This window comes from Silurus aristotelis (genome assembly GCF_946808225.1).
Source record: "Silurus aristotelis genome assembly, chromosome: 28".
NCBI lineage: Eukaryota > Metazoa > Chordata > Actinopteri > Siluriformes > Siluridae > Silurus > Silurus aristotelis.
In genome coordinates this window covers 17,035,939-17,049,195 of record NC_139601.1, presented here as the reverse complement: position 1 = coordinate 17,049,195, position 13,257 = coordinate 17,035,939, and the positions used below count along the sequence as shown (strand labels likewise).

At 41.0% G+C, this 13,257-nt stretch overlaps 1 protein-coding gene and 2 pseudogenes across 3 annotated transcripts; all 3 read right to left on the bottom strand.

Moving 5' to 3' along the window:
* Window positions 1-1,804: 1,804 nt before the first annotated feature.
* On the bottom strand, window positions 1,805-2,815 carry LOC310722323 (trace amine-associated receptor 13c pseudogene; annotated as a pseudogene). The gene has a single exon. The product of its transcript is annotated as a trace amine-associated receptor 13c pseudogene (transcript).
* Window positions 2,816-3,567: 752 nt separating this feature from the next.
* On the bottom strand, window positions 3,568-8,464 carry LOC310722322 (trace amine-associated receptor 13c-like; the record flags this gene model as incomplete). The annotated part of the gene is made up of 6 exons (XM_083534669.1): window positions 3,568-3,575; window positions 3,694-3,915; window positions 4,451-4,591; window positions 4,669-4,801; window positions 5,059-5,247; window positions 7,511-8,464. 6 exons carry the CDS (start codon window positions 8,462-8,464, stop codon window positions 3,568-3,570), a joined length of 1,647 nt encoding a protein of 548 aa, XP_083390795.1.
* A 3,357-nt stretch (window positions 8,465-11,821) lies between these two features.
* Window positions 11,822-12,826, bottom strand: LOC310722321 (trace amine-associated receptor 13c pseudogene; annotated as a pseudogene). The gene has a single exon. The product of its transcript is annotated as a trace amine-associated receptor 13c pseudogene (transcript).
* Window positions 12,827-13,257: the final 431 nt, after the last annotated feature.

Below are 13,257 nucleotides of genomic sequence, written 5' to 3'. Positions count from 1 at the left end.
GCTGTTGAGTGCGTCTCCAGTTTCAAGTTCCCAGGGATCCACATCTCGGTGGACTTGTCCTGGACTACCAACACCTCCAGCCTGGTCAAGAAGGCTCACCAGCGCCTCTTTTTCCTGAGGACACTAAGGAAAAATCAGCTTTCCTGGAATATCCTGGTGAACTTCTACCGCTGTGCAATAGAAAGTATCCTGACCAGCTGTGTCACAGTCTGGTATGGGAGCTGCTTTGTTGCAGAGTGCAAGGCACCCAGCGCATCACAGGGACTCTTCCAGTTCCAGCCCTGGAAGACATCCAGAAGAAACAATGTCTGCGTCAAGCTCGCAGCGTTCTTAAGGACTCCTCTCATCCTGCCCATAGACTGTTTTCTCTTCTGCCCCCTGGCAGGCGTTTCAGGTGCCTCCGGACCAGGACCAGCCGATTAAAGAACAGCTTTTTTCCTAAATCTGTCTTTTTATTGAACTCTGCCCCTCGCTGATCCTACTGTCCTTCATACACTGCACTTCTGGTTAGACCTAAACTGCATTTCGTTGCCTTGTACTTGTACATGTATGATGACAATAAAGTTGAACCTAATCTAATCTAAAAAACATTCTCTGCATTTGCTTCTCACTGATTTTGTGGACAAACTAGCCAAGATTTTAGTGATTATCGAGCAATGTTGCATCGTTTGTACCAATCGTTACTGCCAAAAGACTCATTATAAAGTGTTATTTCTGTCAGCGCATCATTTCCCTGAACAGGATATAACACTGAACCAGTTCTCTTTCCAGTGGCAGTGTTACATCAAGGTGTTTATTCTTACACCAACACACTAACTGTGTCACTGTGACTGTGACAAGTGGTATGGCAAGACTTTTAACGTTAGGGGAAAGATATATTAGGGTTATGTAAAGGCAACTGGGAACAGTATAAGTTTTCTGTTTTATAGAAAACATGTAAAACCTTTAGTTAATAAAGTCGATCCGGATTCAAAACCTTGAAGACTTCTGGGCAAATTATTCTGATCTGATCCAGAAAAATTACACATCTCATTTCAAGTAACATCAATATTTAATTTAATGTTTTGCTCATTAAATCATCCAGTACTACTGACAAGAAGTGACATGGACAAACAAGTGAAAAAGAGTGAAAGAAAAAGAATCTTCAGGATTGGGACTGGAGACAAGCAATTGAAATTAAACTGATTTTAAATTGCCTAAGCGAATCCTGGTCCTGTTTTTATGTGAGAAAGGAGGTTAAACTTGGATTTTGATAATGAACACAGTTGAATTAATCATGAATACGGCTGGCAGATGTACTGTATGTATTGAGATCTGCTGGGAAAAAGTCGAGAGAAATTAAGGCTGAACTTCTCTCTACAAAACCCAGGAAGAAAAGAAGGAAAAGAGATGCACGAATGAATACATAGCTGGAAATTCATAATAAACGTCAGTAAACCCTAAAATGTAGTGTGTTTTTGCTGGGTTTATGTAGTACCTGTGACTCACATGTAGACCGGGATGGACTGATTAAATGATAACTTATTAAATGAATAATGAATTACTCAAATGAAGATAAATTCAATAAAATATAGTGAAAACAACTTGTCATCCGAGTAGGTCACTGTACTTGCACACATAATACACATTGTTTAATGTGTTTAATGTTTTACAACCTGCGATAAAAATGTCTAAACAATTAGAATGAGGGGTTTCCACACTGCCTGACTGTTATAGCTGTATATCTGTTAATGTTTACATATTTTTTTAATCTATGCAAGAAATATCCAAAGATGTGATTGTTCTGTCTCACAAATACAAACATTCATGAAAGAACATTTATTAACTGAGTCCTTTTGGAATATTTAGTTATAAGTAATACAGTTATGATTAATTTAACGCACCTCCTAAACCACGGGTAAAACAGAGCATAAATAATTGGATTAATGGTGGAATTCAGACAAAGCACAATATAAACTTTCATAAATGCATCTGCCTGCATTCCAATAACGTCACCTAATAAACTGTAAATAAAATATGGAAGAAAACACACTATAAACACGGACACTAAAATGCCAAGGACTTTGGCTGCTTTTCTCTCAGATTTCATGGAGTGGGAGGTGATTTTCTGTGTTTGAGGTCGTGTGTGATTATTAAGCTCTCTGATAGCAGTGGCGTGTTTCTTAGCGATCAGAAAAACCCGACTGTACAATATGATTATTATGGAACATGGAAATATAAATGTTATTATAAGATCAATTACAGACCAAACCTCATTTAGTAAAAGAAAACACTCCCCAGGACACATTATAGAATTTGTGAAGCTTCCATTAAAATAACAGAGTAAAATGTTATACAACAGAGAACCACACCAGTTGAAAACCACCAAGATGCTCATGGTCCTTCTAGAGATATTGTTAGTGTAGAGAAAAGGGTTTGAAAGAGCCAAATAGCGATCCACAGCAATCAGAGCAACATTGTAGATGGCTAAACTGGAGAGAACGTAAGTAGTCATCAAAAAACTGATGCAGTAGCCTGTATCAAAGATCCAGCATGACTCAATGGCTGAGATTAACACCGGGGGCATCACTAAAGCACCGATGAGGAAATCCGACACGGCCAGAGAGAGAACGAGGATGTTGGTTGGTGTGTGAAGCTGCTTGAAGTGAAGAACAGAGATGATGATGAGCAGATTTCCACACACTGTTAGAAGAACCACAGCAGCTGAACACACGTACAGTAAGATATAAACTGCAGGAGATACAGATCTCTCTGGACAGGAGAAATGCTCACAGATATCAGACCGGTTCAATTCTGTCAGGTTCAAGACAAGCATTTTTTCTAGAAACAAGCTTTTGTTACATTATGGTTAAGTGAACTGAAGGTCAGACAGCTGTAAGATTTTTATAGTTTAGAAACGTAAACACCTCCTACATTTGATTGACATCTTAATGAATATGATGTCATACCTTTCGGGAGACAAAAGACCCCAGAAGGCACTAAGCACAAAAAACACCTCTAATTATACGATTCTTCAGTTTACAAAATGTAAAGCAATAACATGTAGCAGGGAATCAAAAAGGCCACTGAAACGTTTCGTGATTAGAAATGTGAATGAAGAGAAAATGTGATAAATGCTGTAAATCCAATTTTGCAACAAATGAACTTTATTGCCTTCTTCAGAAATTGACATAATAGTAAATGGTGACATAATATACATAACATACAATATAAAATAAAGAATCTGAACTGTACAGCTTTATATACAGTATATAAACTGTAAATTTAACATGGCAGTAAACAAACTATAAACACGCATACTAAAACACAGTATTTTCGCTGCTTTTCCCTCAGATTTCATGGAGTGGGAGGTGATTTTCTGTGTTTGAGGTCGTGTGTGATTATTAAGCTCTCTGATAGCAGTGGCGTGTTTCTTAGCGATCAGAAAAACCAGACTGTACAATATAATTATGACAGAAAGTGGAAATATAAATGTTATTGTAAGGTCAATTACGGTCCAACGTCATTCAGAAAAAGAAAACACTGTCCAGGACACGTTACAAAACATCTCTAGGTTCTGCATTAGCCCTAGTTCCCTGAGGGAACGAGATGCTGTGTCAACAGGCCATACTCCCTGCGCTTACCTTACCCTGTCTCCATGAGACCCAGCAGCCTCTGGAACTGTTTCACAGTGAGTGACTGGCCTTCTCTTACTCCTGACTGCTGTGAGGATAGCTTCGAACCTGGCGGACACTTGCCCAAGGAGGTCTCTGTACTGAGAAAGCACACGCTTCCCTGCTTTTAGTCTTAACCCCAGCTCCTTCATACAGGCGAGAGCCACATCTGGATGCCGGACCACCTGAAGATCTAAACGAGCTAATATCGACCAGTTGTTGATAAATTTCAGAACGCAGATGCCCTGAAGCCTTAGAGGGGCTAGAGCCGCATTCACACTTTGTGAAATTGCGGGGTGAGAGTGCTGGGCGGACCGGGAGGACCCGATATTGGTAAGCTTTGTCCCCGAAAGCAAAACTTAGGACCCTCCTGTTAGCGGGGAAGGATGGCTATGTGGAAACAGATGTCCCCAGATCTATCGTGACAAACCAGTCCGAGGACTTGATCTGAGACACGACCTCCTAGAGGATGAGAATCCTGAACCTGAGCTTCACGAGTGAGCGGTTCAAGAAGTGCAGATCTAGGATTGGCCGCAATTTGCCATCTTTCTTTGGAACAATGAAGTACTGGCTGTATAGGCTGACTCTTTGTCTAAGAGAGGAACCACCTCGATGGCCCCTGGACAAGGAAGTCTGATCGGGAAACCAGCCTCTTCTGACTCTTTTAGAACAGCTGGAGCAATGCCTTCATTGGAGCGGTGTGGAAGGTACCACTGAAACTGCGTTGTGGTCTCCTGAACTTGTCGCCTAAACAGGAGGCTTTGACGCAGGGCGCAGAAAACGCTCATCCAGCTCACTGGGTGTGTGCTGCTTCTGCTTTTTGTCCAGCCATGCTATTTCTAGCTTGTACACGGCATGCGTCACTACCTCCAGGGGCTCCTCCTGCAGCACAGGCAGTGAGGAGTCCATGGGTTTGCTAGCCTCCAAAATTGTTTCCTCTTCAGAGGAAAAAATATAAAGCACCGTGCTACTTGTGCCAGGAGAAGAAACAACCAAAGGGCATGTAGGGAACGACCGCTTGACCTGGCAGGAAAGGCCGGAAAGGACTCATCCGTCTCCGTGCCTTCTGCTAGATCTGCAAACCCCATGACTTCCTGCACCGCTTTGCCTCGGCAAAAGCGGGACCGAGCCGCGAGGGAGAGAACTCTCTTCGGAGAGCGTTCACCAGGAGCGCATAGCCACACATCTAAAATTCGAACAGTTGACTCCCTCGAGAGCTGACTGAGCATGCTCCTAAGCTAAACAAACAACACATTGGCTGTGTGTATCCCTCCCCTTAATGAATTGGTGGCAAGAAGGAACACACAGTCGGAAAACTGCTCGCTTTTTAAGCTCATGCCTGCACAGATTCACACACAAAGCGCTTACCTGAACAAACAGAAGCTAACGTCGCTCAATTGCTTACGCATTTTGTAGCTTCCTGTATCGCAACGTCGTCCACCGAAGACGTCATGACTTGCCATTGGCCGGATTTCACACGTGATTCAGAGCGTGGGCAATGCAAGGCATTCCCAAAGCGTTGTGATGCAGCTTGAGTTCCCAAAGTGGAACTTTTGAAGCTTTCATTGAAAATAACAGAGTGATATGTTACACACTGGAGAAGCACACCAGTTGGAAAACACTATGCTCATGATCCTGCTGGAGATGGTGTTTGTGTAGAGAAAAGGGTTTGAAGGAGCCAAATAGCAATCCACAGCGATCAGAGCAACATTATAGATGGATAAGCTGGTGAGAATATAAGCAGTCATCAAAAAAACTGATGCAGTAGCCTGTATCAAAGATCCAGCATGACTCGACAGCTGAGATTAACACCGGAGGCATCACTAAAGCACCGATTAGGAAATCTGACACAGCCAGAGAGAACAAGGATGTTGGTCGGTGTCTGAAGCTGCTGTCCACCCCACTGAGCTTCATCAGGTTTTACAACCTCAACCTCTGCGCCAATACTGGCACCTCTGTCCTTCAACCTAGCTGTGTTCATTCACACTATTTAGGGACTGGTCAGTGTGGCGGTATAGGACTCTTGTTCCTATATCGTTGCGACGCAGCTCGAGTTCCTGAAAGGGAATGTCTCTAGGTTACGTATGTAACCCTAGTTTTCTAAGAGAACGAGACATTGCGTCTCTAAGCCACACTGCTGGCGTCCCCTCAGCGCTTTCTTCTCCGTTACAGAAGCTGGCTGTCAGGGATCCACCTGCCACGCCCCCTTTGGTGGCTCTCTATGCCTCCGCTCTCCAGGCCTAATCACGCACACCTGGGGTGCATCATCACTCCACCACGCTTCTATATAAACTCCTCATTCACTCCCAATCCCCGTTCGTTATTAAATGTGTTAAATGCCACGTACTGCTGCATGGTTTCACAGTTGCATGCAGTACTCTACGGGTTCCGTTCCGTTCCATTCCATTCCGTTCGGAATCTACCATTTGGTACCGGCTGTGTTTCTCCTCCCCGCGCATTTCGGATCAGCTACGCTTCTCCCATGCGCACCTCGGACTCTCTTAAGGACTTGTGTGTGCGTGTGTGTGTGTTTGTGTGCGTGCGTGTGTGCTTGGGTGCTTGTGTCTCTCTCCCTCACTCTGGTCAATAAAACCCGAGCGAACTGTACTCCGGCTTCCGCCTCCCATTTCTCTCGCACCCTGACACTGGCGTTGGCTTTACTCCATGTACGATTTATACTTCCTGGTCATGACGTCACCCCACCAGTGACAGGCTGCCTCTAATTTTGACTGATTGCACACATTATTCCAGTGCATGGACAATGCAGTCGCATTCGCAAAGCGTTGCGATGCAGCATCTCATTCCCTCAGGAAACTAGAGTAACATACGTAACCTAGAGACGGTTTTACAAATAAACGATGTTGAGGTGCAGTGACGGTAATCAGATGCAAACTGTAGTCTTGAGATAGTGTAGCAGACAATTGACATTAACTACAGTCCAAATCCAAATCTTGAAAGCTCCTTATCTTGTCCTTTAGATCTTCTGTTTTCTCAGCATACCTACAGGCTTCCTAAATGCTGTACTGCAAAGTGCAGGGACAAATTGAGGCAGGGACAATTCCCTGTATCTGCTTGTCAATGATTTTGGGGAGAAATTGGCCAAGATTTTAGTGATTATCGAGCAATGTTGCATCGTTTGTACCAGTCGTTACTGCCAAAAGACTCATTATAAAGTGTTATTTCTGGTAGCGCATCATTTTCCTGAACAGGATAAAACACTGAACCAGTTCTCGGTCCAGTGGCAGTGTTACATCAGACGTTTATTCTTACACCAACACACTGGCTGTTCTGACAAAACCTCTAAGACTTCTGCACAAATTATTCTGATCTGATCCAGAAAAATTCCACAACCAATTTTAAGTAACATCAATATTTTATTTGTCAGAATTTTCCTCCCATTTGCTCATTGAATCATCCAGTACTACTGACAAGAAATGACATGGACAAACAAGTGAAAGAGAGTGAAAGAAAAATAATCTCCAGGATTGGGACTGGAGACAAGCAATTGAAATTAAACCGACTGTGTATAAAAGCTTGTTAAATACATAAATCTGGTCTTAAATACCAATAATTGATCAGTACGATTGGACAAGTGCAGGAAACACGGGTTGCCAAGCGAATCCTGGTCCTGTTTTTATGTGAGAAAAGAGGTTAAACTTGGATTTTGATAATGAACACACTGTGAAATTTCCACACTGCCTGACTGTTATAGCTGTATATCTGTTAATGTTTACATATTTTTTTAATCTATGCAAGAAATATCCAAAGATGTGATTGTTCTGTCTCACAAATACAGACATTCATGAAAGAACATTTATTAACTGAGTCCTTTTGGAATATTTAGTTATAAGTAATACAGTTATGATTAATTTAACGCACCTCCTAAACCACGGGTAAAACAGAGCATAAATAATTGGATTAATGGTGGAATTCAGACAAAGCACCATAAAGACTTTCATAAAGGTGTCTGCCTGCATTCCAATAACGTTACCTAATAAAGTATAAATATAATATGGAAGTAAACACACTATAAACACAGACACTAAAATCCCGAGGACTTTGGCTGCTTTTCTCTCAGATTTCATGGAGTGGGAGGTGATTTTCTGTGTTTGAGGTCGTGTGTGATTATTAAGCTCTCTGATAGCAGTGGCGTGTTTCTTAGCGATCATAAAAACTCCAATATACAATATGATTATGACAGAAAGTGGAAATATAAATGTTACCATAAGATCAATTACAGCCCCAGCCTCATTTAGTAAAAGAAAACACTCCCCAGGACACATTATAGAACTTGTGAAGCTTCCATTAAAATAACAGAGTAAAATGTTATACAACAGAGAACAAAACCAGTTGAAAACCACCACGATGCTCATGGTCCTTCTAGAGATATTGTTAGTGTAGAGAAAAGGGTTTGAAAGAGCCAAATAGCGATCCACAGCGATCAAAGCAACATTGTAGATGGCTAAACCGGTGAGAACATAAGAAGTCATCAAAAAACTGATGCAGTAGCCTGTATCAAAGATCCAGCATGACTCAATGGCTGAGATTAACACCGGGGGCATCACTAAAGCACCGATGAGGAAATCCGACACGGCCAGTGAGAGCACGAGCATGTTGGTCGGTGTGTGAAGCTGCTTGAAGTGAAGAACAGAGATGATGATGAGCATATTTCCACACACTGTTAGAAGAACCACAGCAGCTGAACACACGTACAGTAAGATATAAACTGCAGGAGATACAGATCTCTCTGGACAGGAGAAATGCTCACAGAGATCAGACCGGTTCAATTCTGTCAGGTTCAAGACAAGCATTTTTTCTAAAAACAAGCTTTTGTTACATTATGGTTAAGTGAACTGAAGGTCAGACAGCTGTGAGATTTTTATAGTTTAGAAACGTAAACACCTCCTACATTTGATTCACATCTTAATGAATATGATGTCATACCTTTCGGGAGACAAAAGACCCCAGAAGGCACTAAGCACAAAAAACACCTTCAATTATACGATTCTTTAGTTTACAAAATGTAAAGCAATAACATGTAGCAGGGAATCAAAAAGGCCACTGAAACATTTCGTGATTAGAAATGTGAATGAAGAGAAAATGTGATAAATGCTGTAAATCCAATTTTGCAACAAATAAACTGTATTGCCTGCTTCAGAAATGGACTTAATAGTAAATGGTGACATAATATACATAACATACAATATAAAATAAAGAATCTAAACTGTACAGCTTTATATACGGTATATATGTATATAAACCCACCACACATTCATCAGAAAACATTGATTAATGCAGAATCTGTTTGGAATATTTGCAGAGTTAGAATTTATTCACTGCACCTCCTAAACCACGGATAAAACAGAGCGTAAATAACCGGATTAATGCTTGAATTAAAATAAAGCACGATTGCAACTTTTTGAGGTCGTGTGTGATTATTAAGCTTTCTGATAGCAGTGGCGTGTTTCTTAACGATCTTAAAACCTTGAGTGTACAATATGATTATGACAGAAAGTGAAAATATAAATGTTATTGTAAGATAAATTACGGTCCAAACGTCACTCGAAAAAGCAAACACACTTCAGGACACATTACAAATCTTTTGAAGACAGGAGAAATGCTCACACATATCAGACTTGTTAAACTTCCTCAGGTTCATGAATACAGGCATTTTTTCTAAAAACTAATTCTGCTACATTATTGGAAAATAATCTATAGTTCATGCAGCACTTTTATTTTTATAGTTCAGAAATGAAATACTCCTCCGGCCTTGATGAATGCCATGCCTTTGGGAAACAAAAGACCCCAGAACACACTATCTGCTGTATTAGTGTATCACGCCCCCGTGTAGGGGCATCCACTGGGCAGAGACCTGCTCCTGATACGTTTTCTAGACGACACCCGCAGGCCGAGGCCTTCGCTGCGACCTAGAATGCCTGGGTGGGACCTGGACATTGTGCTGTAGGCTCTATTTAAACCCCCCCTTAGAGCCTTTTGCTGAGGCTTCATGGAGGCACTTGTCAATTAAGACTGCGTTCTTGCTGGCTATCTGCTCTCTGAGGAAAGTAGTGTTTTGCAGGCCTTTTCTGTCACCCTGTCTTTTCTGGAGTTTACTACAGGCATGGCCAGTGCCTTCCTGCACCCTAGAGTGGGTTACGTCCCCAAGGTGCCCTCAGTTGTCCCACGACCTGCTAGGCTCCAGGCATTTAATCGTCCTCCATTTCAGACCCCAGACCAAGAGAAGCTGAACTAGCTGTGCCCGGTCCAAGCACTGTACTGCTATGTCCCCAGGACAAATCTCTGGAGAAAGTCAGAACAGTTGTTTGTGTGCTACAGCCCTCCGAAAAGAAGCTTTCCTGCTCATAAGCAGACCCTCAGCAGTTTAATTATCAATGCTATTGTGTCTTCCAATTAGTGCTCTGGTCTTCCCGCCCCTTTGGGGGTCAGAGCACACTCAACCCGGAGTGTGCAGCCTCTAAAGCTTGGTCCTCTGGAGTATCCCTCCAAGACCTCTGCAACGCTGCGGGCTGGTCGACCCCGCTGACCTTTGTCAGGTTTAATAACCTCAACCACTGCGCCACTCCTGGCACCTCTGTCCTTTGACCTAGCTCTGTTTATTCACACTAGTCAGGGACTGGTCAGTGTGACAGTATAGGACTCTTGTTCCCGAATCGTTGCGACGCAGCTCGAGTTCCTGAAAGGGAATGTCTCTAGGTTAGATATGTAACCCTAGTTTTCTGAGGAAACGAGACATTGCGTCTCTAAGCCACACTGCTGGTGTTCTGTATTGTTGAAAGATTTATGATCAAACTCTTGATGTCACCCAAATGAGGATGGGATCCCCTTTTGAGTCTGGTTCTTCTCAAAGTTTCTTCCTCATAAGGGAGTTTTTCCTTGCCACAGTCGCCACGGCTGCTCATCAGGGATAAACACACACCGTTCACCTTGACTGTTGATTTCTGTAAAGCTGCTTTGAGACAATGACTGTTGTGAAAAGCGCAATAGAAATAAACTTGACTTGACTTGATTGTACCAGTCATTACTGCCAAAAGACTCATTATAAAGTGTTATTTCTGTCAGCGCATCATTTCCCTGAACAGGATATAACACTGAACCAGTTCTCGTTCCAGTGGCAGTGTTACATCAAGGTGTTTATTCTTACACCAACACACTAACTGTGTCACTGTGACTGTGACAAGTGGTATGGCAAGACTTTTAACGTTAGGGGAAAGATATATTAGGGTTATGTAAAGGCAACTGGGAACAGTATAAGTTTTCTGTTTTATAGAAAACATGTAAAACCTTTAGTTAATAAAGTCGATCCGGATTCAAAACCTTGAAGACTTCTGGGCAAATTATTCTGATCTGATCCAGAAAAATTACACATCTCATTTCAAGTAACATCAATATTTAATTTAATGTTTTGCTCATTAAATCATCCAGTACTACTGACAAGAAGTGACATGGACAAACAAGTGAAAAAGAGTGAAAGAAAAAGAATCTTCAGGATTGGGACTGGAGACAAGCAATTGAAATTAAACTGATTTTAAATTGCCTAAGCGAATCCTGGTCCTGTTTTTATGTGAGAAAAGAGGTTAAACTTGGATTTTGATAATGAACACAGTTGAATTAATCATGAATACGGCTGGCAGATGTACTGTATGTATTGAGATCTGCTGGGAAAAAGTCGAGAGAAATTAAGGCTGAACTTCTCACTACAAAACCCAGGAAGAAAAGAAGGAAAAGAGATGCACGAATGAATACATAGCTGGAAATTCATAATAAACGTCAGTAAACCCTAAAATGTAGTGTGTTTTTGCTGGGTTTATGTAGTACCTGTGACTCACATGTAGACCGGGATGGACTGATTAAATGATAACTTATTAAATGAATAATGAATTACTCAAATGAAGATAAATTCAATAAAATATAGTAGAAACAACTTGTCATCTGAGTAGGTCACTGTACTTGCACACATAATACACATTGTTTAATGTGTTTAGACATTTTTATCGCAGGTTGTTAAACATTAAACAATTAGAATGAGGGGTTTCCACACTGCCTGACTGTTATAGCTGTATATTTGTTAATGTTTTCATTTATTTATTTTTTTTTATATAAAATAAATATCCAAAGATGTGATTGTTCTGTCTCACAAATACAAACATTCATGAAAGCACATTTATTAACTGAGTCTTTTTAGAATATTTAGTTATAAGTAATACAGTTATGATTAATTTAACGCACCTCCTAAACCACGGGTAAAACAGAGCATAAATAATTGGATTAATGGTGGAATTCAGACAAAGCACAATATAAACTTTCATAAATGTGTCTGCCTGCATTCCAATAATATCAGCTAATAAACTGTAAATAAAATATGGAAGTAAACACACTATAAACACGGAAACTAAAATGCCGAGGACTTTGGCTGCTTTTCTCTCAGATTTCATGGAGGTGATTTTCTGTGTTTGAGGTCGTGTGTGATTATTAAGCTCTCTGATAGCAGTGGCGTGTTTCTTAGCGATCACAAAAACTCCAATATACAATATGATTATTATGGAACATGGAAATATAAATGTTACTATAAGATCAATTACAGCCCCAGCCTCATTTAGTAAAAGAAAACACTCCCCAGGACACATTATAGAATTTGTGAAGCTTCCATTGAAATAACAGAGTAAAATGTTATACAACAGAGAACAAAACCAGTTGAAAACCACCACGATGCTCATGGTCCTTCTAGAGATATTGTTAGTGTAGAGAAAAGGGTTTGAAAGAGCCAAATATCGATCCACAGCGATCAGAGCAACATTGTAGATGGAAAAACTGGCGAGAACATAAGAAGTCATCAAAAAACTGATGCAGTAGCCTGTATCAAAGATCCAGCATGACTCAATGGCTGAGATTAACACCGGGGGCATCACTAAAGCACCGATGAGGAAATCCGACACGGCCAGAGAGAGAACGAGGATGTTGGTCGGTGTGTGAAGCTGCTTGAAGTGAAGAACAGAGATGATGATGAGCAGATTTCCACACACTGTTAGAAGAACCACAGCAGCTGAACACACGTACAGTAAGATATAAACTGCAGGAGATACAGATCTCTCTGGACAGGAGAAATGCTCACAGAGATCAGACCGGTTCAATTCTGTCAGGTTCAAGACAAGCATTTTTTCTAAAAACAAGCTTTTGTTACATTATGGTTAAGTGAACTGAAGGTCAGACAGCTGTGAGATTTTTATAGTTTAGAAACGTAAACACCTCCTACATTTGATTGACATCTTAATGAATATGATGTCATACCTTTCGGGAGACAAAAGACCCCAGAAGGCACTAAGCACAAAAAACACCTTCAATTATACGATTCTTCAGTTTACAAAATGTAAAGCAATAACATGTAGCAGGGAATCAAAAAGGCCACTGAAACGTTTCGTGATTAGAAATGTGAATGAAGAGAAAATGTGATAAATGCTGTAAATCCAATTTTGCAACAAATAAACTGTATTGCCTGCTTCAGAAATGGATTTAATGGTAAATGCTGACATAATATAAATAACATACAATATAAAATAAAGAATCTGAACTGTACAGCTTTATATAC